A 27,844-nucleotide genomic window follows, 5' to 3' on the forward strand; every position below is an offset into this window, starting at 1 on the left:
GCATTAATAAAACGTCCTAGAATATTAAGCCTGTTTACACATCCCCTCGTAAGCATAGCATAAAAAGAGGGCTAAATTTATTTCGGTATTAGGAAGCTTGTAATTATTCACATGCAGTCCAACATCCACATTTCAAATCCCTTTTGTTTCTTCCCATTCATATCTGGCTAGTATTGAAAATGAGCGCCAGTTTTGGAGCGTTTGAAACATGTCGACTGATATTTCTAATTTGATTAATTCAAGTAATTTGATAACTCAATTAATCAAATAAATAAGCACTATTTTTATACCAATCTCATTTTGATAATCCAAGTTATTGCTATTAATAAAAACAAATTGTTGATATCTTAAGAAAATATACTATGCTTAATATGTAGTTAGTAAACACAGTATGTAGTTAGTAAGCATAGAATGCATCAGGATTGTAAGCAATGGCACTGGAGATGTGGAAAAGAGAAATGTTGATTTCAAGATTTAAATTAAATATTAAGAAATTATGAAATACAAATCAATAAAAGATCTAAAATTATAAAAGAAAATAAATCAACAAAAGAAAAATCACTTTGGAGGAGCTCCCAGGATACATATACAAGTAAAGACGCAGCACAAACGGTCAAAAGTAAGTTAGCAGAGGAAAAAGCATCTTTAGTTTTAACTAATGCACCCATAATTTCATAAAACTACTACAACTGATGAATAGTGGGTGAATTTTATATTAAAATAAGCATTAGATTTAAGATAAATAATTTTTCCAAAGAGTGAAAGATTGAAAAATCTTTGAAGCTTCTCTAAAATAAAATACTTAACGTAAATGAATGTTTGGCTGACTATTTCTGCCAAATCAAAAAGATCTCTGATTTTATGTATTAATGCGACGAGCTTGTTTACAAGAGTAATTTATTCAAGTTTCACAATCGGGTCAACATAAGCAGCCGGAATCGCTTTAAATGCTTTAATCCAAACAAGTAAACAAATCCATGCGCGACGAAAAATACATTCTACAAATAAATTTTATATTGTAATAAATTTAAAGTAATTGAATAATACATTTATATTTTATTTCTAATTAAAAAATGATAATCTTGTTTACTATATAATGTATTCGATTCCATGTTTTTTGAAAAACAAGGCTTTTACTACTTTTTGTTAAATTAGTCTGGTAGTTGGTGTGGCAGATCACGATATAGAAATATCCTCAAGATTAGCTACATTCTGTTTCTTTGCAACAAACATTTTTTACATTATACATGACTCATATTTTAATATTGTGCTTTAGTATAAGACTTCTAGTTTATTGTCCTTTCTCCTTCACATCTAGGTTTTTTTTTAACCTTATTATGATGCTTAATATCTTTTATTTGTATAACTAATTGTCCTGTTTTAACTACTTTTTTGTAATTTAAAAATTACAATATAGTTCTACCAATGTCTAATGTTGTTCATAACACTTTTCGTCTAGGTAATGGCAAATGCTGTTATAAAGACTTAAATTAAGAATTTATGCTACTTTTGATAGGACATTAAAAATTACCATTCTATCATCGAATTCTTCAATGCATAATCAATTATGTTTATAATTGAGTCTGGGGAAGTTGGTACCCAATATAATAATAAAAGTACTTTTTATCTAATGTTACCAATAATGAATAAATATCTGAATTACTTATAAGGTATCGAAAAGGAAAAATTCTGAGCTTTGCTTTACTTCTCTAATCTGCCTCTTTGAGAAGATTTTATTATTTCAAAACTCATTCAAAGGAATATTAGTTTGGGTTGGGGATAAATTTAAGGCGTGATTGATGGGATTAATGTTTAGAGACTTACTTAACGCAATATAATTGGTAAGTATGCAATTTAAGGCTACTTTTCATGCCGTAGTAGTCAACAGTTTTAAAGAGTTAGTAAGATTTAAAATTTGTGAACAAAAAAACTTTTCTTAGTACAGATAGTATTTTACTGTGTTTATATATCGTTATTTGATTAATATTGTTCATACTGTGTTATGTAGTGTTTCCATTCATCTTATTTTTAAAATTTATACTTACTTATGTTGTTACTTATTTTTAATTAGGAAGAAAACATTAAAGATGAGTGTTGATACATCACAAAAGATGAAAGCCAAAAAGAAAAGCAGATATTTTATGGTAAATACTTATTTTTTGTATCTTTTGAAGGTTGTTGTTGATTTTTTGTTATCTATTGGAAGAAAGTAAACTATAGGTTTGCTGTTTCTTATTGCTAAGTCAGTGTTTTCATTAAAAAAAAAATGGGAGAGAATTTCTCACCCTTTCTCAAAAACAGGGTGAGATTTCAAAAAGTTACGTGAGATTTCTAAAAATTAAAAAAGCACGAATAGACTTGGAAAAAAATTATCTTTTTAATTATAATACATTTTTAACATCTTCTGATTGAATATTTTTGCTGCATCATCATATGGAAATCGTTTGATATCTAAGTACTTTTTCATCAGCTATTATATTTATTTGCCTGAAAAATATTCGTATTTGTTTCGTTTTGACCGTTTCTACCGACATTTGTTTCATTTTCATTTGTCCGTTACAGAGTATAAGATGTCACCTTAACAAGGTATTTGTCCATCTTACATTCATTCACAAAAAATGTAAACGTCTTACATGAAGAAACCTTACCTACGGTGAACATGTGGTTGCCGAGAAATGTGTTCTGAAAGGGGCTCCGTGGTTCGGGGTTGTGGTGTTCTGCTGTGTGCACCGGTTCTGAACAATACTGGTAAATAGGGAAGCTAGAAAACAAGGACCAATGTTCAAAACAATGAAAGTTCAAGGAAGAAAAGTTAAACGGATTTTATTCAAAATGGTAAAAGACGAAATTTTTTCCAAAATTCCCTAAATTTGAAATTGATTAATAGAGTGTGCGAACTTCTCGCGTTAATCATTTTTATTGCAAGAAAAGGAAAAAATATGCGTGATTCTCGCGCTGTTGTGAAAACTTTTTTTATCAAATTCAAGATCCCTTAATATCTGAGACAAACTAACTGGCTTTAATGAGCTCATTTACGGTGTTTTTCTAAAAGAAGAGTAATCTGTTCTAGGCGGCAGAGGTTCCTAAAAGGTGTTATGCAGAGGAATCACAAGGGTTCCAGGAAATAAGAATTTTTTAAATTACTAATAATTATTTTTATATCAAGTCTATAATCCACTCTTTATTTAATATTTTAGTTTTTATATAAAATTACTTAATTCCAATGAGAAAGAATTGCATCATTTTAAAAAAATATTTTTTATTAATGATATCTAGAATAAATAATGCATATGTTCCGTATGCATTTTTCATAAAGCTTTTAATTTATATAATAAAATAAACGAAATAAAGAATTATATTTTACTGATAACTTTCTCAACGTTTATAATGGTTGTATTTTGAAAATCGTAATCCAGCTTATTTTATTATTTTTCAACATATGTATACACCCCCCCAAAAAAAACTCATAATTTTAATATTTCATTAATCACTTTAAATAATTTTTTTTCCAAACCACAGCTGCTAATTAACTTGTTATTATAATGCTGAGGTGATTCAGGTGTTAGACAGGGTTCTATATTTTCTCCAACGATCTTTTTAATTGCAATTTATTGGATTATGAAGAGAGTATTGGAGAATAAAAGGGGTATAAGTTGAAACCTTGCTGAATACCTTTCTGATATTGATTTCATAGACAACTTACTGACCAGCATCCTTTAAAACATGCAAACAAACACACTCATTTTAAACATAGATGCAAAGAAAATTGGGCTTATTATCAACCAAAATAAAACTAAAATTTTGAAAATTAATTTTAAGCAATTAAATGATATATTCTTAGGAAATAATAAACTAGAGGAGGTGAGCAGTTTTATGTATCTTGGAAGTATAATTAACAACAAAGAAGGAACTGATGAAGATACACTAAGTAGATTAAACAAAGCCAAAGGCAGTTATGATATTCTTAATAAATTCCAAGAACACAAAAAACTCAACAAAAATTAGAATTTTCAATACTTATATTAAATCTGTCCTATATGGATCAGTCTCTGCAATAAAAATAACATGAAAAAACTTCAAGTTTTTATTAACAACTGTTTAAGTAAAATCTTGCGTATCAAGTCATTCCATAAAATTTGTAATGAAGAAATCCTAGAAAAGCAGAACAGAAACCGGTTGATCTGGAAATTTAAAAAAAAAAAACAAACATGAATGGTAACATTACATTATTACTTAAATTTGTATTTATTGGTTTACCATTTCACAGATGTAGTAATTTTTTTTTATTTTTGGCTTGTCTCTTTAATGTCTAATTCATTTTTATTCATATAAATTTTTTTAGGAAACTGAAGAGAAAAATTCAAATAAACAAGAGGAAGAAAATTTAGAGGATCAGTAAGTGTCACATTATTCTTTATGATTATATCAACGTAATTTTTCCCCCTACAAATTCGCATCATTTTTGTTATTATAAATCGTAACATACATCTTATTCTTTATAGTTCATAGGTACTTATCTTATTAGTTATTGCATCCTACCACAGATTTTGTTCTGCTTTTTGCTAAATCTTTGTTCTTTGTGAATTAAATAATTTTTGAAATTAATTTGAATCCATGAATGACTAACTTATTCAAATGAGGATACTTTGCATTATTTATAATAAAGCTAAATTATGTGAATAAAGCACAATTAACATTGTAAGCGCTGTCATACTGAAACTGTAGTTTCAGTTCTTTTTCCTAGACACTGGGAATGTTCTGAAACCAAAACTATATTATGTCTTTGTGAAATTATGTAGTAGTATTTGTGCTTCACTTACTTTAGCTTTTTCACCTGAATAGTAATGTTTTAAATAAACTAAATATTTTTATGCTGTATTTTTTAAAAAATATAAACTATGATACTTAATTTACAATATAAATATTTATAAATTGCTAATCTAATCACAAGCAAATTTTTCATTTGCTTATGTATTTGTTTTTTTATTTTTTATGAAATTTAAATAGTTATTGAATTTTACTATCAGGCATGTGTATGCAGTATTTATTAGACTAATTCTGTTTATGACATATTTTGATATTGGCATTGAATTTTAATGAAATTATTTTGTAAATTTTAGAAAGAAACGTAAGCATGAAGAAATTGTCCAGTTAAGGCCTAAAAAATTGCATAGAGAAAAGAAGAAAATTGTAAGCTATTTGTTCTCTTTTTTGTTCATTTTATGGATTTTTTTTTACACAGATTTATGTTGGATTCTATTGATAAAGTTTTAATTTGATTTGGTAATTTTTACTTTTGTTTCTTATGTGGATATGCCTATTTTGCCAAAGAAAAAGCAGACTAATATTCCTATAAAAAATTATTAAAAATAATCTAAATGTATTTAAAACTACATAATAAGATAATGATTATTTACTTTTTTTCCAACCTTTTTTTTCCGTCATCTTGAAATATTTAGCTCAAGTTACTTTTCTCAGTGAAAGATATCTAAGGCAAAAACAAATATTGTACTTAAAATTTACAACTGAGAATTATTAGTATTTTTAATACTTTGTTGCATATTTAATTTTTTTCAAGCAGTTCCTGTTAAATGGTTAATTTAATTTCAGAGTAATAATGTACTCTTTTTTTGTTTTACTTTTTACCATTTTAATAAAACTTTATGCTACTATTTTTATACTAGAAAAGTTAAGGTTTGATATCAATGATATATTTTGTTGTAGAGGAAGTAAGAATGATTTTAAATGATGCATCATTTTAGTTAGTTGCTTATGCAATTTCATAAAAGGATGCTGACATCTAAACTTATCTGCATTAAAAAAAATTTCTTAAAAAAAGCTTGAATATAGATATTTATTATCCTTTTTATTATCCAAGTCTTGATCATAAAATTTATGTTCATTATTTTAAAAGAAATGCTTAAATGCTGAAGATGGATTTTTTTTTGTCATTTTACATTAGAGTTTTTTTTTAATGAAAAAAAAAAAACAACCTGAAGTTGCAACTATCAGGAAAATAATAGAAAATTTAGATGAATATTTTGAAAATGAAAAAACACTTTTTTTTTGCATTTAATTTTTGTGTTAAAAACTATGAAAACCTGAAATTTAAAAAAGAATTATATTAATCTCTTTGTCTTCATGGTATTGTTTGTTTCATTATTCTATTGTGAAGCATTTATGTTAATTTTTCATTTTTTATTGTGTTATCCTTTTCTTAGAAATTCATTTTTTTTTCATAAGAACTTTTGTGTATTGTTTTAAATATATAATGAAGTTCTAATTAAGATTTGAATATTGTTTAAACTTAAATTATAATTAAATTGAAAAAAATATTGTGATTTTACGCAATTTTTTCTGAGTTAACTGAAATTAGAAGAAAATTAGAATTATTTTGTAAAATGGTTCTAATACTAATTTTGGTTATCAAATAAATGTTCATATTGCTTGCAACTATTAATAAGCTATAAAACTTTTAATAATGTTACAGTTGAGGCTCAATACTATGACTGTTATTATCTAAATAAAAAACGAATAATATAAGGTGGGGTTGTATATTGTGAGTACACAATATCATAAATATTTATTCATAATTAAAGGATACTAGAGTGAACCATTTAGGAAAAGGATTAAAGCGCATTATTTTGAAAGAAAGAAAATATTTGACATATATTTTCATAATGGTTTTCTTATGAAGAAAAAAAAACTAATTCTCGATCACTATACTGGATTGAATGCTTTAGTGCAGACCTTCCAATTATACGGACTAATATAATATTTTGTCATTTGAATTGAAACAGATTTTATATATCGGTGTACAGTGGCAGGGTCACTAAAATTATGTGTCATATCAAAAAGCATTGACCACACTATTGTTTTAGGTTCTGAAAATTTATTATCAAGCATTTAAGTATTTTTCTCTTAGATTGTTTATGATTTTTCAGGTATCTCAGCTAAAAAGTTTGCACGATATACTAGGAAAAACCAGAGAGCCAGATGAAGAAGAAGTTGAATTGGAAAATGCTGTTTTTGGTGGTGATTTTGGAACTTTTGAAGATTATGAGGATAAATCCAATATTGAAGTAATTTTTTATACCTTGAATTGTTTTTGTCAACCTTATATTGCATAAGCTTATTTTCTATCTTATGTTTACGCACTTGCTGATTCTTAAACAATTTTAATTTTAGGAATTAGAAGTTGAAGAGGTTAAAAGAAAACCTGCTTGGGAAGATGAAGATGATGAGCAATTTCTGTATGTTTAATTTACTGTATAATTCCTAAAAATAAGGATATATTTGTGTGTTGTATGTTTAAAGAGGGATGTTTTGTAAACAAAAAATTAATTTTTTAAAATTTGTTATTGCTGTAGACCATTATACATCAAAAAGAATTATTCTCAAAATCTAGATAACACGAGTTAAATAGTGGTTAGTTTATGATTTGTTGATAATAATTAGTTTAATGTTAGTTGTTTGATAGTTTATAAGTTCTATCTAAGATTTTCTATTTTTTTTATTTAGTTTTTTCTTTTTCAGTTGTTTCTAAATTAGATTTAATTTTTATAATTAAAACAATTATGTTATGCATTTTTGCCTGAAAAAAAAATTAATCTTTACATGGATTTGTTTGGCATTTTGAGTACTTTGGATAAATTCATTACTTTGGCCATTAGATATTTTAACTGTTGTCTTTTGCTTAAAATTCATTCTATTTTAAAGGATTATTTTCAATACTGTGTTCAGAAGTAGAATAATTATTGCAAAAATAGTCTACATGTAATAATACAGCAGTTCCCAATTTTTTCCTCTATGAAAACCAAAATATTGAGCATTGTAAAAGCATTATAAAAGTCCATTAGCAGCTGCGAGTACAGCAATAAAAAAAAAGTGAGACTTATTATTTTGAAAATGTTTAATGTAAAGAATGAATTATTAAATATTCTGCACTTGTTTTTGGTGTATATATATATACATATGCAAAAAATATATTATAAGACAAGCTGTATTATGTTTTCTTTCTTTTTTAAATTTTTATAATCATTGAGAGTAGATATCTGAGAAACTTATTTCTTTATTCTTGAATTTAGTTAGAACTTAGTTGAACTTTTTTCTTTATTCTTGAAGCTCGATGAGAAATACTAAAATAATTTTTTTTAGAAGTGCATATCCTTTTTATAAATTTCTCAATAGATTGTTATTGAAAAAAAAGTATTTTTTAAATTTTGTAATTCCTTGTCATTGGCATTTTACATAAACAAGTTTATGTAAGCACCCTTTACTTATATTTTTTTTATTCCCTATTCGATATGGTTATCTTCTGCGGCATGTGCTTTGTTGTAAGACGCACTAAGCAACAGATTGTTCAGCTTTGGCCTGACTTTATTTTCATATTTTTACTACAATTGCCTGGCGTTTGTTATTATTTTGAAAAAATATTTTTCAGATTCTCAAAATTTCTTTGTACGTTCCTACACTTTTAAAATTGTTAATTGGTAAACTTATCTGCATAATTCTTTTTGTAACAATTTTATCTACCTATCATAATTTTTTTCTAACTACAAAATTTAAGATTTTATCACAGATATATGCAAGAAATTTCTATTGAAATCTGGGGTATCTGTTATCATCCACACAACAGATTTCAGTTACATTAAATTTTTTTTTGGGGGGGGGGTTAAGGTTGTTATTGCATAGTTGCTAGATTTATATAGTTATCTTCTAATTTTTATTTAAAAGTCTTTTAATTCCCTAAAAATATTATGTTACAGTGTTATATCGTACATGATTGTAGTCTTATTCATTTGATTTAAAATGAAGACCTAATTAATAATTCTAAAATAACAAAATTTTAACATGCTGAACTGGTGGATTCTATTCCATTCTTCTTGAATTATTTAAAACTGTAGAGTAAACTTTAACTAAAACTAAAAAACTTTATGAAACTAATAAAACCGCACATATTAAACTTCCAAATCATAAAATTTATTATGGATGAATTTCAGGGCCATTCACCTATTTTTTATTTTTAAAAGATGCAGTAATAAATCAAATCTGCTTAAATTCATTGTTTTGTTATTTTAATCCAAATAACAATCAAAACATTTTCAAAATGGTGGCCTAGTAAGGGATCATTCTTAAATGAATTTTTCTCTTAAATAATATACATAAGATAGTATTGTATCTTCAGTTGACTTTTAATTAGAATTAATGCCAATTAAAAGTTCAATTAAAAAAATGAAATTTTAAACTTTTATTAATATTAAGATTCATTTAAGGTTTATTTTTTTCTATATTGACAGCCTACATTTATCAATTCGTATTTAATAATCCTAATAAACATTCCAGCTGGGGCAGTTAAATCCCATTTAATAAATCCATAAAAAATATTTAATTTTGAATAGTGGCAGTTTAAAATATTAATATTTTGAATGAATGGCACCCTGATAAAAATATATAGAAAACATGGAGGACTTTGTGGAAGTCTGAAACTGTCTCAGGCTGCCTAACTTCCCTCTCCCCAACAGATTCGTAGTTAGTTTTTGTAAAATGATTAAATTTTTGTATGTAATAATTTCACACATATTTTTATAAGTCGATTCTNACAGTTTTTTTTTTTCAACTTTTTGAAATCTATAGTTATATTTAAATCCAATCTACAATCCATTATTTGGTTATTATTCAGATTGTCTTTATGAATTTATATTTAACGTAATATGCCAAAAAGAGAAAAATGAAACTTTTTTTTTAAAAAATGCATAATTTTTCTAACAACAATTATGAAAAGGACGTGCATTTATTAAAAAAAAGAAATTGCAATAGCATTTCACATTTCGGTTTTCAAATCAAAATGAAATAACTGAATTATTTAACTAAGTTTCCATAATAGTCATTCTCAACGTTTATAAGAATTCTTTTTTTTTTTTTTTTTTTTAAATTTCATTTTTTTTAAATGGATGTAAGTGAAATGTACGTAAAATTGAAGATCACTGTAAGGCTGTGAATATTATTTTGTAATTTTTGTTTTAAAATTTTGAATACTACATTTTTGTTAGATGATAAATATTGAGTTTCAAATTATGCTTTTTTAATCGTAGACCAAAGCAAAATGAAAACAATATTGAAGTAAATTTGTTTTTATATTGTTTTGTAAATTTGTATTTGTAAATGTAATATTTGTAAATTTAATATTAGTAATATTTTGTATTTGTAAATTTGTTTTTATCTCAAGAAATCAACTAATATTTTATACTTAGCATACTTGTATTGTTTTACAACTAATAATATTCATCCAATTAATGTGTAAGCAATAATATATAAGGTTTATAAAAAAGTTCTTTAAAAGTTAAACTAATATGTTAATCTTTTTTGTTATCTTTTACTGTTTTAGATTTCATAAATTTATGATCTTATATTTTATAAATTGAAAAGTTGTAACTTTCTTATGATAAGATTCTTTTTAAATATATTGATACTACTTTTTTGTTACTTCTTTTATCACTCTTGCTAATATTTAAGGTTTAAAAAAGTATATGGAGACCCAGAGTGGGCTGAACTGGGACGAAAGATTTTAGAGTCTGATGGTAACTATAAATTTTCCTGTGACAGTTTTTAGTATAAAATTTGTTAAACATTTCTTTTTGAATTATTTTGTTTTCTCTTAATTATGTAGGAGAAAGTGAAGATGAGCTTCTAAAAAAAACTGGAAACTTTATAAAACAATCTGAAAATTTATCTAAAGATTTTATAAATATCCGCAAATGCACTAGCCTTACACATGATAGCATGAAAGGTGTAAGTATACTTTTGTTGAACTATTGTTTATAAATAATTCAAGAATAAAATTGTTTTTTAGCCTAGCTAATATATTATTTAAAGATTGTTAAGATTTAAAGTGAATAAAATTCTCTGAACCACCTGAGACCTAAGTTTTTGATAATGGCAGAAAATGGAATTTTTACTTAGAAATATGTAGTTTTAAAAAAATTAACTCATAAATGCAAAAAAAATATTTTTTTTTTTGAAAAATACAATTAATTAAACTTAATTAACGGTTTTTAGTTATTTTTAATTATTACGTAAAAGAATGATAAATTTTAATGTTTAGTATTTTTTATTTATTTTAGGAACTTTTTGCATTGTATTTCTTCACCTTTCATGAAACAAAATTCATTTAATAATAAGATATTTATCTGCAGTAAAAGTTAACGGTTTTTAGTTATTTTTAAATATTACATAAAAGAATGATAAATTTTAATGTTTAATATTTTTTATTTATTTTAGGAACTTTTTGCAATGTAATTCTTCACCTTTCATGAAACGAAATCCATTAAATAATAAGATATTTATCTGCAGTAAAAGTCCAAAAAGATACATGAATCAAATTTCTTACCTTTCTTATAGTTTTTCAGAGACCTGAAAATTTAAATTTCCATTTAGTGGCCGGTAGACTAATGAATTACTAGCCACTCTTTCCCCAAACCTAATGAGTTGGTGACCAATTATATTTCCTTTAATAATCATTTTTTGCGTGAATTTAATTATATTTTTTTAAAAATAATTCACATTAGAAATAATCTATTTCTATGAAAGGTTAATCCCGTAATAAAAATAATGTAAATACATGACAAAATTTAGCTTTACATATTGACAAAGGAAAACATATAGTTGACATAGCTAAACATATAGACATATATTAAACATATTGAAAAATTTGTAAACACAATAAAAATTTTTTAAAAAAAATTGACTGGTTGTTTGATAAATTTAACTCTCCACTTTTTCTTTTGTTACCTTTGCCATGTGGCAAGTTGCGAATGGTTATTCCCAGGTCTAGTTTTTCCTTGCAATTGAAAACTTGGATCAGCAAGTTAAATCCAATAATATTTTTACATATGCGTGTGTATAACTGCTTTCTAAAGTCATACAAACAGAAAAAAAATCTTGAGAACTTTATTTAGTGCTGTTCAATGGATACTAATCAAATTCATGACTTTTTGCTTAGCCATTATTGTGAGTGACAAGACAATTTAACCAACATTAGTAACAGTTTCCCCCCTGAAATTCTGTGAATGCATTATTAATTTTTTCATAAATTATTTTACTGCAAAAAATTGCTTCAGTTATTACTGGAAAATATCTTATCTCTGACTACTATTATCATTATAGATAGGCATTACTGATCTCACACAATCAAAACTTATGTCTAAATTCATAAAATAAAATATTAAGTGCATCAAAATACTTATAATTATATGGATATTACCTTTACAATTTTTTTTTAATAATAACCAAATCTTTGAACTTCTAGGCAATTGTAAAAAGTGTTGAGTTTCATCCTTCTTCCAGAGTTGCTTTAGTTACTGGTACAAATGGAATTGCAAACTTGTTCCAGGTATGTTTTATTTTTCTTAATAAGGTTTTACTTCCTGCTTTGTCCGCCATTTTGTTAATTTTTGTTATTCCTTTGCTTTGTTTTTATTTAATTTATCCATTACATATTTTTTGTGCAATTTGTAATTGGTAAGTTTATTTCATTGTGGAAAAATACCCCCTTTAATGAATGATATAGAATTTTTGCCTAACAGAAAAGATGAAAAAAATTTAATTTTCTCACCACAACCAGTAATTTCATTGAATTATTAGGATTAAAAGTTTTATATTTCGTCAATTACAATTATTATTATTATTTTTTGCTTATTAATGTTACATTTTAATATAGTCATTTAACTGTGCTAATATAGCCACTAAACAAGGCTTGAAATTTTTCCTTTTAATAAACTACCTTTTTTCTATGATAGTCAATTGAAAAGCATCATTTTCTTGGAAAATAAAAGTTTGCTTAAGGAATTTTATTTTTAAAATGGAAAAAATTCAACCATTCAAGAATTTTAAATAAAAAAAACTTCTGAAAAAATAAAACACTTTTACTTTTTTCTACAGTCAGTAGTTTTTTCACTGTGATATGTTGTTTTATTTTTATATAANAACTACCTTTTTTCTATGATAGTCAATTGAAAAGCATCATTTTCTTGGAAAATAAAAGTTTGCTTAAGGAATTTTATTTTTAAAATGGAAAAAATTCAACCATTCAAGAATTTAAAAAAAAAAAAACTTCTTAAAAAATAAAACACTTTTAGTTTTTTCACTGTGATATGTTGTTTTGTTTTTATATAAAAAAAAGTGCGTAATATGTTGTCTGAAACTACCTGCAACAATTACATAATTTAAAAATAGTTTTACAAAAAAAGAAAGAAAAACCCTTTGTATTTTTTTTAATATACCTTTTTGTTTTTTAATCATCAAATGGCATATTTTCAATAATGTAAGCAATAAATGGTATAATCTTTGCAATTAATGTTTTAGGTTTTTAGTATAACAAAACTGGAAACCTCAAAAAGTTTTAAAATCAATTTTCCTTATTAATGTTTAATGATCAATTAATATTTTAATTGTAACTCAATTATTATATTTAACCTAAGATAATTGTACTCAAACTTTATTGTTATGTTAAAGGGGCTATTATTTATGTTTTAATAAAATAGTCCAGACTGACTCAAAAGTTGGGTGTTTCACTGTTAATTTATTTTCATTTCATGATTATTTTACCAAATTATATGCAATTAAATGACTTGCAATTGATTTATTCATCAAGAATATTAAACTACACCATGTAAAACAGTTAAGAGCATATATTAATTCAGAACAATGCACACTGAATGCATATTTAACAGACTCAAAAATGTTTGTACATGTATGGTTGTAGTTGTTCATTTTTAAGTAAAAACCTTGTAAGCTCAAAGCTAAGAAGCTGAAATATTGATTGTGAAAAAGCATAACTTTCTAAATTTTGAGATATTCATAAAACTCAGAAAAATTATTTTTATATTAGATAAATATTGATATTGAAAAATTATTGATTTATTAGATAGATATTGATATCTATTTTTGAAAATGGATATTGTTATCTCTATTTTTGAAATATTCATATAACTCTGAAAAAGTTTTTTATCATCCTTGAAATAAATATTTTTTCTGATGCAGTAAGCTAAATTTTTTTATCAATTTGTCTAGGCCTGTAATATTTGTATAAACTAAAATATCTGGTTATTGTGATTTTAGGTTGATGGAAAACTCAACTCCAAAATACAGTCAATTTATTTGGAATCATTTCCGATTCATACTGCTCACTTTACTACAGATGGTAATGAAATTATTGCTGGGTCTAATATGTATGGTTTCTTTTATTCATATGACATGTACTTGGGAAAAGTAGTGAGAATTCCTAACCAAAAAGGTTTGTATTTTACCTAATTTAACAAATATGTATTATTATTCATGAATTATTAAATCAAGTGTTTAAATTACTGTTCCATTAGTTATAAAAGTTAAATGAAATATATTTTTTTATGTTATTAATAAATAATTTTTGGCATATGAATTAGTAAATTATAACACTGTAATCTCATATGGCATGCATGTGATATTAATATTTAAAAAAAAAAAAACTGTGTTCGATTAAGATTTTATGCTTTTTTATAAAAAGAAATAAATCTATCAATTTGATGCACATTAGACGTACATAATTAATCACTCTTATGAAATAAAATTTTGTTTGGTTAGATTAAAATATAAAAGTTTGAAATAAGGAAACTTAATGCATATGCATACTTGGAAAATTGCGTTGTTACTTGCATTGTTCATAGTACTTTAAGAATTACATATTTTGAATTTAAATACTTTAAAGAACAATTTTTTAAAAAACATATGTATTTTCAATCTTTTTTACCCACTCATTTGTTTAAGTCATATTGTCAATATCTTGATGTTTGAAAATTATATAAAAACTTTTAGAATATTGCTCTGATTCCAAATTAAGCTTACCTCTAAGATAAAATAGATTATATATAAATATATAAGATTATATAGAAATATATAAGATTATATATCAAGAAAGACTTATAACTTTAGAGGTGTTTACTTCGTGCTATTTTTCATTCTTATTAATAAATTTTAAAGCTTTCAGAGATGTNTTTAGAATATTGCTCTGATTCCAAATTAAGCTTACCTCTAAGATAAAATAGATTATATATAAATATATAAGATTATATGTCAAGAAAGACTTATAACTTTAGAGGTGTTTACTTCATGCTATTTTTCATTCTTATTAATAAATTTTAAAGCTTTCAGAGATGTGGTGGATTGGTGAGAAATTATGAACGAAAACAAGTATTTTTTAAAACTCTTTGTCATAAAATATTGCAATAATCTTGTAACTTGCATTGATTACTATGACTGTTATTCGTAATAATTGCATGGAATTTCGTTATTTTAGCTAAATATTTATGAAAATTTAGACATTTTTTTTAAAAACGAACTTTTTTTCTCCGTATATTTATTTTGCCATAACTTCAAAAATATTCAACAAAATTCAACAAAACTTAAAAAGCAACTTTTAATGAATTACAAATTTATTATTTAAAAAAAATGAATTTAAAATTGCACAGGATCTAACCATTTTAAGTTCGCTTATAAAATCGCGTGCCAGGGTAAAAATGTAAGAAAAATTCCCTCATTTTGTTCTGAATTGTTTTAATAACTAATGAGAAAGTGATTTGAATATCTTGAAAATTTTGAAAGTTTGTAGCAATTTTCTAGATAGTTTTTGTAATTTTAAAAAAAAATTCTTTGAATGATAATTGAATGAAAGACAAATTTTATTTAGTGCTATTAAGCAAGATTTATTAAAAATGACACTGACATAGTAAGATAAAAACGTAAAGAATATGCACACACAATCCAAAAGAATCTGCAAGCTCATAATAGTTTTTGATAATAGAATAATTTTACTAAATATACGAAAATAGTTAACAATTTAAAATTTTTATTTACTCTTGACAAGAAAAATATCTATATATACTTGCACACTAACATTAAGAACAATTAGAGAAAGATTAATATTAATAGTTATACATAAATAGAAAATTTTTTAAGAATTGCAATCATTATCATTTCAAGTAATATCAGTAATTTTGCTCCAAACAAAATTTAATTAATAGATTTCCTACTGTCGCCGCAATCGTTTATTTTCATTGTAAATCGATACTTGCTCCGAGTTAAGCTGTAAAAAGCTAGCTGATTGTATGCTCGACTGCTAACTGTGGGATCGCTAATCTTTGGGCTAAAGTGGCAGTCATATCTTTTCTCTTTGGGAGCAGCATGTATACAATTAAACACTGACTTTCTTCTACCTTGATTAAATCATGATTATGTCGTCTGTTTCTTATTTTCTTTCCTCTCCGCTGCAATTTTTTTCTTTGTCTGAACGGATACTTTTTTTATGTTACAATAAATACTAAAAAAAAGTATCTGCAAAATTGGAGAACCACCACCAATGTATCTGCACACAGCGTGCGCTCGCACATCTATATTATCTGACTATGGACACCAGCATTGTGGGAGATCATGCCTCATAAAACTGTTTTCTTTGACATGATTCCTTTCCTTATACCTTCATATTTTGTGTATGGGCGATTATTGTAATGTGTTATTATTTTTTATTAAATTTTGTTTTATAATACAAAATGAAAATTGTGGGAAACCTTTTATTTAAAGCTTTCTTTTAAAAAGTGCAAAAACTGCGTTAAAAATTTGCTTGAAACTTTTTAAATTTTCAGGATATTTAGCATGGGCTTTTTCCATTCGATATGAAAATTATAAACTTTAATCATTATGAACTTTTTTATTGAACCATGCACACTATGTTTAATTTGTTTAATTTTATTGAAAATTTTAAAATAATAGCAAAGAAACAAGGATTGTTTTTTTTTTATTTTATAAAATTGTCTATTTAAATGTATCATATCTCCATAAGTATTTAAGCCAGGTTTATGAAATTTTATGCAATTATCATAAATAGCAACCAAAGTAATCATTACAAGTTTATTTTTATATTTTCTGGAATAGGGTGTTCAGGAATACTTATTTTTATTTGTAGTTTATAGCAAGTCTCTCAAACCTTTTATAGTTTTAAACTTTTTCGATAAGTATGAGAAATCACATGAACTAAACACCTCTAAATTTATAATATAATACTTTAAGTATTTGAGAAATTTGTCAAGAACTGAAAGTGTCCCTTCCATTATTGTTGAATAATGTGTGTAAATATATATTTGAAGAATATATGTAATTTAGTAAATATATTTAATTACCTGGCATGAATTCTTTAGCTAACATAAAAGTAAGAATAATCCAAACAGCAGCAATGACGAAAAATCATAAATACTCCAATCTGCATCTAAACATAACACAAAAGAAAAAATATCCACAAGTAAGATTAAAAAAAACCCGACAAAGATGGAACTAGAAGCACTGTATCTGTTTTATTTCTTTTACTTCTCAATTTTCAATCTTGTTGCATTACTTATTTTAAAGTTAATATATCTACGTATATTTGAAGAAAAATATTTTAAGATGAAATAAAATAATGTATTACCTCATTATAGAACTAAAAGGATCAACACAGCTGGAAAAAACCTAAAACTATTAACATGTAATAGCAAATCAGGAAATAAATTTTTGAAAATTTTGTTGATTGTTAGAGCTAATTTACCTCCAACTGCTGAATTTGCTCCCACTCTGACTGCGTGGTAATGCCCCTCTTACGAGGCTACATGTCAGTTCATCCACTTTAATTTCTTTTTAATAGTCTTTCTCTATAATCTCTAATTATAAAAACACTTTATTTTAATAAATTTTCTTCTCTTTTCATTAATATTTATTATTTCCCTTATTTTTTCCCCCCTCTCTCTCTGTATATATATATAATACCATAAAATAAAAGAATTACTCTTCAACACAACCAAATACACCATATACCTTTTTTTTGCTCAAGTTATTGCACTTTTTATTTATTTATTTATTATATTGTATTTTATGTTTTATAAAATCTACTCTGATTTTTGACAGCTGTTTTAATAGATGTACTAAGATTTACTATTACATGTATTTTGCTATTACATGTTTAGGTGCTTTAAATAATTTTTTAAGACCTTTATTAAAATTTTTAAGCACACCCTCATATCCAATTTTTTACCTGACCTTTAGTATATCTGTTTAAATTATTCTCATGTAGTGGTGGTGAATAATTCTTTTGATTCTAGTTAATAAAATATCAATACAGTACCCTTTTTTACCATTATTTTTTAAACCTAGGAAAATTAAATAGTAGTTGGAGGGTATGAATTTCTGACAGTAATTGTAACCTAACTGCACTAAAATGTTTTAAATGAATTTCTGGTATTAAAATTTGCATATAAATATAATTAATGTTGCATACATATTTAAATAACCAATTCTCATTATCATACATAACTTTTCAGGAATGGAACAACAAAATATTCGCCGATTCCAGATGTCTCCTGATGGGAAATATATTGCTATTCATGGACGTTATGGAAATATTCATTTAGTTACAACAAAAGTAATTTTATAAGATTTTATAGTGGCTAATTGCATAATTTGCTAGTGATAAATGTTATTAATATAGATAATGGCTTTAATTAGGTTAATAATGATACTTTATTATAAGATAACATAATTTTTAAGTTTTGATTTTCTATATTAACATTATACATAGTATTCATCAGATCTTAAAATTAATGCTTGCAAGTTGTTGGTGACACTTAAACTAAAGGGTCACAAAAAATAACAAACTTCATTTCTGCTGAACTGAATGATCATATCTATTTAAAACGATGGCAACATAGAGATAATGTATTCTTTTTAAGGTGAGTAAAATAATAAGAGACATTTATGAATAATTTAAAAAGGAATGGGAAAAAGAAATATTGGCATAGATTTTTCAACTCTTTGGCTATATTTGTGCTGTCAAGTTTAATGAAAATGAATACAAATGCCTTGATTTTCCTTTCACCTTGGTGTTTCTTGAAATTTGAAACATGTTTTTCAATATACAAAGTATTTTAATAATAACACAAATAAACAAATTGAATTGTCACTTTAATTTTGTTGCAACAGTTTATTCTTTTCTTCTTTTATTAACTTTTCATTCTCTCAGTAATTTCTCAGTTTTTCTTTCGGAAATTTTTAGGGTTTCAAAAACTTTTTTTTGAATAACATGTTTCAATGACCCCTCCCCCTAAAAAAACTTATTCCACGCATTTTAAGTTTATTTACCTAATACTGGGAAAGCTAGCTTTTTTTTCGGGAAGAGGTCAAGTCACCTTATGCCCATATGAATGAACCATTTCTGACTAATTCATAATTTTTATGTTAGTACTTTGTTATTATTGTCTTTATTAGTACTTTATTACTTTAGTACTTTATTATTGTTAGTACTTTATTACTATTGTTATTTATTTTTCATTGTCTTGTCTATTTGTCTCATTCCTAGAACAATAACACATCAAACAGAAATTAAGAAAGTTTAAAAAAATTAACTACATTCTTTCATACCATTCAAAAAATAAATAAATGAATACTATATTTATAATTATGAAAGTATGTATGAACTTTTATGATTTTTTCATGAACCAGTTTCTTGCTAGTAACAAGCAAATATTGCTTTCCTTCACTTTTTGTCATAAATGTATTCAACTGAGTAAATGTGTTCAACTAAGTTATGTAAAAAATTTAAATTATTATTTTTAAAAATGATGTTGCGTTACTTAATATCTTTTAAAAAGCCTAATTTCTGTTTAATTTTACTCATTACAGACAAAAGAGTGGATTGGAAGTTTAAAAATGAATGGAGAAGTTGTAGCAATTACATTCAGCAACGATGGATCAAAGCTGTATTCTCATGGAGGTAAGTGTTACTGTCATTCCGGAATGTATACATTTTTTAATGTTTCAATTCATTGGGTTCACAAAAAAAGTAATGCACTGTACAAAAACAGTAATATAGTATGAATCTTTTTCATGTAAGAAAAATAGTATATATATATATATACGATGCTCCTTATAAAGATTATCGATACTCGATATAAAGACTCCTTTGGTCAGACAAAAACAGTCATTATAATGTGAGGTTACTATATAGTGAAGACAAAAAATAGAGCAAATATTTACTTATAATTCTAAATGCTAGACTTATTTTTAGAAATATAGTCAAACCCCGCTATAGTGAACCTTCAAGGGACCGAAATTTTGGTTCACTATAACCGGAAGTTCACTATATCCGCTATGCGGGCAATTTAACTAATGGTTCCCAAATTCATACCCGGTAACAACCCCGGAATTTCCGGAGCATCTCCGGAAATTCCGGAGATTTTTCTATCGNAATATAATTCTTCAACGGTTATAAATATTTTTTTTTCAGATGACAACTTTTCATGCCATGCATAATTTTTAGATGGTCAATCAGGGCTTGTTCTAGGTTTCGAAATTTTTTTTAACAAAAATTATATTGTGAAAAATTGAACATTTTGTTCTCCTGTCTTCAAAAGTTCATCATGATTTTTAATCGTTGTAAGCAAAGTGCTTCCTAGGATTTTGAATATTTTAAGGAATTTGTTGTTTTGAAGTAATTTTTCTATCCACTTCTTTCAAAATTTTTAATTTCTGTTCTAAGCATATAGCATTATTCTGCTTAGGAGCAGCCATTTTTACTAAAAATCATCATCCAGGAAACAGGTTATGTAAAAATAAAATCCAGAAGAATGCAAATACTGCTTGTTTTAACTCTTAAAAAACTTCCTCTTATAATACTTAACAATATTTACCCACTGTCTTAAAATGCACTGTTGGTGTCAAAACAATTATATTTAAATTACAATTAACGATTTTTTGGTTGCACTTAATCAGCCTCTTATTCAAATGAATTTAAAAAAGTGTTGTGTGTTAATATGAATCATGCTAAAGTTATACTGGCAGATCAACAGAAATTGTTCGATTTAGCATGTAGATTGAATGCACAAAATATAAATAATATCAAAATACTGAACATAACTTACTATTCTTCTGGCAATAAAATTGAAATACCTTATTCATTCTAGTTTATACATAATGTAAGTAAGAGTTCAATTAATTTATCATTATTTTACTATGTTTAATTTCAGATTGTGGTGAAGTTTACATTTGGGATTTAAATACAAGAAAATGTATTCTCAAATTTACAGATGAAGGTTGCATTACTGGAACAGCTATTAATATTTCCCCTAACAATCAGTTCTTAGCTACAGGGTATGGATTTTTATCTATATAACATTCATTAAAGTTTTGTTGCATATGCATATAAAATGTATTTGCTTTAATAATTTTTTTCCTTCTAAATACGTCAATGCATTTGTGTGAAATTTGAATTGTTTAGAACCTTTCAATATTCCTTCCAATGTGTATTTAAATTCTAGTTTAATTTTTTTTATTACATTGCATTATTTTTTAATTTCTATGCTCATTGATTTGTTTTCTCATTTCTTTCTTTTCATCACACTTGTAAAATATACTGCCTAAAGCGAAATATATGTATAATATTAAAACTGTAAAAGAAAAAATAACTTTAGCTCAAAATGAACTTATTTCACTTTAAAAAATAATAAATGTTTTAGAGTTTTTATAAATATTTCAATTCTTCATTTTAAAGAATTTTATTAACATATATAATTCTGCAAAATTTATATTTAAAATTAAGGAAAACAAAGATGTAGATATATTTTAGTTAACTTTTAATTTCTTTCTATTTTTTATATATGTATATATGAATTTATACAGAATATTCTTTTTTAAGTATGAAATAATTTTATGAAAAGTGTATATTATAGCATATAAAATGATTTTAAGTGTATATATAAAATCATCATCATAATTTATCGTTAATTGTAGTTAATCAACCTAATGTAATAAAATAACTGACCTTTAAAATAATTCATAATTAATACTTAACATTTTGTGCTTATGATTATTCATTTATTTCTACTTTTAAACTATTCATCTAAAATAAAAACTCAAATTATTGCAGGTCAGATTCTGGAATTGTGAATATTTATGATTGTGCAACATTAAATACATCTTCTCCAAGTCCAGTAAAAGTTATAAAAAATTTAACTACAGAAATCACAGCTCTTAAATTCAATGTTACAACTGAAGTCTTAGCTATGGGTTCTTCTTACAAAATTGGAGCGACCAGATTGGTAAATTTTCCTATTAATATGTTTCTAAACATATAGAATATATTCATTATAAAATATAGAAAAATATTGATTATAATTTTTTATCTCTATTAATTTTATCTCCCTTTAATTTTTTTTCTGTTTTCTAGTAATATTTTAATTTTCTGTGTATGTTTATGTGCTTTTAACAATTGAATTATGAAATTTAGTTTATGAATTTTAATATAAATGCATAGCTGCCAACATATTAAAAGCAAATATAGGAACACTAAGCATGATAAGCCAATCAGGGGAAATAATGACACAAAGAGTAAAACAAAATATCAAAAATCATAATATCAGTCGCAAAATATCAATTTATAAACCATCCACGTTTCATATAACATAATTTTTGAGTTAACAGTTATAATTAAATTACTTATTAATGAAGAACATCACAACTTTATCGCAACTAATTTAAAAAAAACTTACTTCTTACAAGAATAGCAATATCGGATTTTAAAATCGCGTGAATAGGTTTCGCTATATTGGATTTTTAAAATAAGAAAGTACAAATTGCGATATTGAATTTTTAAATCGCATATATTTTAAATGAGCTAAATACCAAAATTGAAGATTGATATTAAAATCGTGTGAATAAGAATTGCGATATTAGCAGATTCTGACGGAGTTCCTAATATTTAAAATGGCAAAAATAAACCAAATCAAAGGAATCAAATTGGCGTATGAATTATAAATGTATCATTGGCATGATTTAGCTAAAGTTTCAAAATTTTGTCGGATAATGAATTTTTGATTCACTGCTAACCAATGGTCTTGAGATACGCGGAAATCTGCAAAATTTGCGGAAAAATCACATGCCCTCCTTCTAGGTTTTAGACCTTTCCTGAGTTGAAAGAAAATTGGCATAAGAAGTGAAAAGGTGCTAGAATATCAAAAACTCGGAACATTTTGATTTAAAACATATTTTTGGAACAAAGCTAAAAGTTCGGAACAAATACGATTTAATAGGAACAGTTGGCAGTTATGTATATGTATAGTAGTTTATAAAATTTCATAATTGTATACAATATGTGGATAACAATGTATGTGTATATCAGGGCTCGAAAAAACTCAGAAATTTTACCCGTCCCCGAGGACAGCTTCTCCAGCAATGTACCCGTCCTCCTTTGAAACTAATCCGTAGCTTCTAAATAAATAAAAATATAATTTTCACTTATTTATTACAAACATTTATATAAATTGCACAATGAATTAGTAGTTACTAGGATTACAAATACTAGAATTACAATATACAGTAATAAATGAAATACTTGGTTACTAGTAGTAACCTAGTATTTTTTTTATGAAATAATTTAAATGACAAAGATCAATATATACGAGGGTACTGCGTTTTTTAAATGAATCAAATATGACGTTTGCCAGTTCCACAATCAAGCCAATGATTTATAGAGGTTTTGGCACAGAAATCTGAAGGGGTTTACCATTTAGGTAGATGTTCATAATTGCGTTTAACGCTTCTTGTTTAAGACCAATACGTATTGTGTTTTTTTGTAAGTTCATTGCTGAAAAGCCTCTTTCAACCGTTGCAGTACTCCCAGACAGAGAAAACATCAATTCCACCATGCACAGTATGCTGCTGTATTGCTAGATTAGAGGGTCATTTTAGAAGTGAGGCGCTAGACTCTTGTAAGATAATAAAAATTGAAAATGTATCACGAACATTAACGGGAAAATGGCCGTCCGCACGGACGTCGGATTCAAAAGATTCATTGTCCGCGGGGAATTTATGACCGCCGAGGGCGGGTGGACGGGCGGTTTTTCGAACCCTGGTGTATATCATTTTAACTTCGATGATTATCTAGTTATTTTGGTGTATGTATTGCAATTTATTATTGCACTTCAAAAATTAAGTCTTTGCAAGAATCACCATTTTGATTTGTTTTCATTTGGTGAAAGGAAAATATTCTTCTTTGATTGGCTGTTTGCCAAGTTTTGTCTGGATATGAGTTTTCACTGGTTATATTTATAATAACAAGATTGCTGGATATTTTTATAGGAAAAGGAGAGTGCATATGTAAGCAATGCTGGTGATTTTGAAGTTGTAGAATTTTAATAAGTTATTTTACTGAAAAAAGCTTTATCTGGAGTAAAAGTCCCCCTATATTTTCTATAAATCATATTGAAAAAAACGTGCTTTCTGATAAATGTCGAGTAAAGCAATTTGACAACTATTTTGTTTCCCTTACTAATAGTATCAATGCTAAAATAAAAATTCAGAAAACTGATAAAAATATTGATGTTTGAATACATTTTTTGCAATATGTATAAGTATCACTATTTTGAAATTTTTGTAACTTACGTTGATTTTTCTATTGCACAACAGAGTTGATCTGGAGCAATAGCATCTTGCCAAATAATATTCAACATAGTTAATCTTTATTTTGATGAGTTGAACTTCTAAAAAGTTGTTTCTTTTAATCTAATGATGCAAAGTTACCATCAAGCCCAACAAATAGTAATAAATAAAATATATGGAATAATTTTTAAAGCTTTATTAATGATATCTGCATATGCCTTTCAATTTTCACATGATTTCATGGTGTTAAGTAACACCGATTTATTGATTATTTACCCCGTACTAAAAAATGAGTATTCATTCAAGTTCTTAGTTAACTGATATGAACAGAACTATCAATACAATATGTAACTATTATTTAAAGTTTTAGTTATTTAATGTACACATATCGAAGTATACCTTTTATATACTAGTTTTTATGCTAAATAATTTATATCTTTGCTTAATTTTCTCTTTAACAGGTTCATGTCCCCAGCCTTTCTGTTTTTTCTAATTTCCCTGCCAGAGAAGACTATAAAGGAATTAAAAATGTAAACAGCTTAGATATTTCACCCAACAGTGGTTTTTTGGCAATGGGAAATAATACAGGGAATGCATTGCTATACAGGTATGTATTGTACTTCATATTTTATTTTAATATTTCTTTTAAGCTGTGATATAAAATAATTTGATACAGTGTTCTATACACATTTTATATGGAAACCAGAATTACAAAAAATATTTTTCTTAAAACTGTTCCTTAAAATATTATTGAAATAAATGTACTGTCATTAAATATCAGTATATTTATTTTTTCTAGGATTATTCATTTTAATTTGTTTTATAGTATTATTTTGTTGCAGATTTTCTCTTTTCATAAATATAATAATGCATCTTGCCTGTATATCAGCTGTTATAAATTCATTGTATATTTAGTTGTTATAATCAGTGATGTGGTGTTAAATTCCAGGAAGCTTTTTGACAAAATGAATGTGTGTTTTTAGAATTTGAATACCTCCAGTAAGAATAGGATATATGTAGAGAAGTTAAAAGTTCTTTTAATATTCTAGAGTTTATTGGATATTTTGAGGCTCTTTCACACTTCTAGGTCTACAGGCTTTTATCACTACTACCATTCGAAATGTGGATTAGTAATTTTTGGTTTCTTATATCCTTGACTCCAAAATAGCAGAAACACTCCAGCAAAGCAGTATATTGCTAGCAAGTCAATGTCATTTATTTATCTTTTTAAAGTAAAGTAATTGCCTAATAAAACAAAGAGCAAGACTAAAAGCAAAAGATTTTTTTTTCCATACACATTGATGAAAAATAAGGAATAATCTTTCTCCCTTTTGAAATCTGAAAACGAAAATTCACAAGGAAGGTGTGCTTCAATAACAAAGCAATAACTTAAGTTTGCGGAAAATGTTTTATTAAGGGTTCTGAACAATTTATTCTCTAGAATATTTTTATAAGGAGGGAAAATACATTTAAAAAAGGACAGGAAAAAATATTTAAACAAATGGAAGATAAAAATTAAAAAAAAAAAAAAATGCTTTTTGCCAAAATTTTAAAATGCTACTCCTCTTCCAGTTTTAAATCTGAGATAATCTATTTTGATTAGATAATGTATTAAGAAAGAAATCATTTGATATTTAGTAGCTCTAATTATGGATTTATTTCATTTTTAAATCTATTAAAATATTTTTTAAAAAATTTATATTATTCAAGAATTTATTTCAACTACCTAAATTTGATTATAAATTTAAAACATAAAGTGAAATTAATTTCTAATTTAACCTAATCATAACTGGAAACGTATCGCGGTCAGCTTAAATTGGTAATTCCTTTGATTGATAAGGATCCATATGAAATATTTTTGGGAGAATATTTCATTTGTAGCCCTGTTAATTTGCTTGTTATTTATAGTGTATCAAAAAATCTACATAATTTTTTCCATTTGTGTTGCAATTATGCATTTTTCATCTTTTTATCAAGAAATAACTTATTAAGGAGTGTCTCTAAGATACTATGTTTCAAAAATGTTGTAAAAGAAATGTAAAAATGTTATAACTCACCAGGAAGAAACTTACACAAGTTATTAATTTTTTAAGAATTAAGAGAAAAATTTAAGGGCCTAGTGCAAAGTATTACTGTTATTTTTCCCATACTGTGAATTTTGTTATAAATTTTTGTATAGAAAAAAAAAAATCTGTCGAAAGTTAATAATTGGTATATGCGAATTAAACATCTATTAAAGGAAAATAAGTATTTGAAAGTATTGCAAAACTAGACCATTAATGTTTACTTTCAGATCTACTTTTGTAAAATTGTAGTCAAGTAATGATTTACCCAAAGCAGCCAACTCTACTGGATTTTCCAGTAGACTACTGGATTTTGCCAGTTTCTCCTGGTCTACTGATTTAATAAAAATTCTCCCGGTTTTTGCATATTTTAGAAAATTCCCTAAAACTGAATAAGTTTCCTTAAAAAATCCCTTTTGAAATAGAATTTTTACACAATTTATTGCTCACCTGAATATTTAAACAAATATTACTAATACATAATGAAACAAACCTCATTTATAGTTATCAGTTTAAAACTTATTTATTTATTTGAATTATTTTCAGTTTATTTTTATTATTATTTATATTATTATTTTCAATTTATTTTTATTCAGAATTCCCTTTTTCAACTAATTTAAAAAAATCTTTCAACTACCAATAATAAATTACTTGTTTATTAATATTCAAAATTATGAGTTAACATAATAAAAAGAATTTAAGTACATTTATTGTCAATCATAAATGGAAAATATTGCAGACCATTTATAGTGTAATAAAATTTTTGTATTTTGATTAAAATAAAAATCCCTGTAGGTAAAATATTTAGTATATTTTGCAATACTTATCAGGAAATTTATATTTCGTAAAATCTACTGTATTTTTTCCTATCCATGTTAGCAGCTATGTTTATCCCATCATAATCTTATTTCATATTTGTTTTATGTAAATTTTTATTAAAATTTAGTTATCTTAGTAATAAATTGTATGTAATTTATAATGACTATAACCAATTTTGAACCTTTTAGTTTTTTGAACTAATTAATTATATTTTGCTCCTTAAAATCCATTTCCTACTTATGACTTTTACATTTTGTTGATTTTTTACTAAATAATTCTCTGTTTTCTAGGTTGAAACATTACAAGAATTACTGATTTTTGTGCCTCACTGTTTGTAAATAAATATTTTTTATCTTACATTGTCATAGTTGTGTTATGATTTTACTTTATTTCTGGTTCTGCTTTTTAATGATTTTTTTGTGGAATAGTTTTTTTTAAAAATTTTTTTCTTTTTCAAGTGTCTACTTAATTTTTAA

The 27,844-nt window shown here is 25.5% G+C and overlaps 1 protein-coding gene across 1 annotated transcript; it reads left to right on the forward strand.

The window, feature by feature from the left end:
• Positions 1–960: 960 nt before the first annotated feature.
• Positions 961–27,725, forward strand: LOC107457399 (U3 small nucleolar RNA-associated protein 18 homolog wicked). The gene is made up of 16 exons (XM_071186971.1): positions 961–1,018; positions 2,072–2,144; positions 4,343–4,395; positions 5,121–5,190; positions 6,945–7,082; positions 7,189–7,253; positions 10,516–10,580; positions 10,670–10,791; positions 12,308–12,391; positions 14,119–14,293; positions 18,378–18,478; positions 19,735–19,825; positions 21,078–21,201; positions 21,977–22,148; positions 24,948–25,093; positions 27,659–27,725. The coding sequence occupies exons 1-16, from the start codon at positions 978–980 to the stop codon at positions 27,681–27,683; spliced, it is 1,545 nt and encodes a 514-aa protein (XP_071043072.1). The 5' UTR covers positions 961–977; the 3' UTR covers positions 27,684–27,725.
• The last annotated feature ends 119 nt before the right edge of the window (positions 27,726–27,844 follow it).

This window comes from Parasteatoda tepidariorum, chromosome 10 (assembly GCF_043381705.1).
Source record: "Parasteatoda tepidariorum isolate YZ-2023 chromosome 10, CAS_Ptep_4.0, whole genome shotgun sequence".
Classification (NCBI taxonomy): domain Eukaryota; kingdom Metazoa; phylum Arthropoda; class Arachnida; order Araneae; family Theridiidae; genus Parasteatoda; species Parasteatoda tepidariorum.

Bases quoted from the DNA above. Each gene is read 5' to 3' on its own strand.
- LOC107457399 (XM_071186971.1), top strand. From the start codon at position 978: ATGCGCGACGAAAAATACATTCTACAAATAAATTTTATATT. The intron at 7,083-7,188 runs GTAATTTTTTAT...TTTTAATTTTAG, and splicing joins AGGATAAATCCAATATTGAA to GAATTAGAAGTTGAAGAGGT. The intron at 21,202-21,976 runs GTATGGATTTTT...AAATTATTGCAG, and splicing joins AATCAGTTCTTAGCTACAGG to GTCAGATTCTGGAATTGTGA.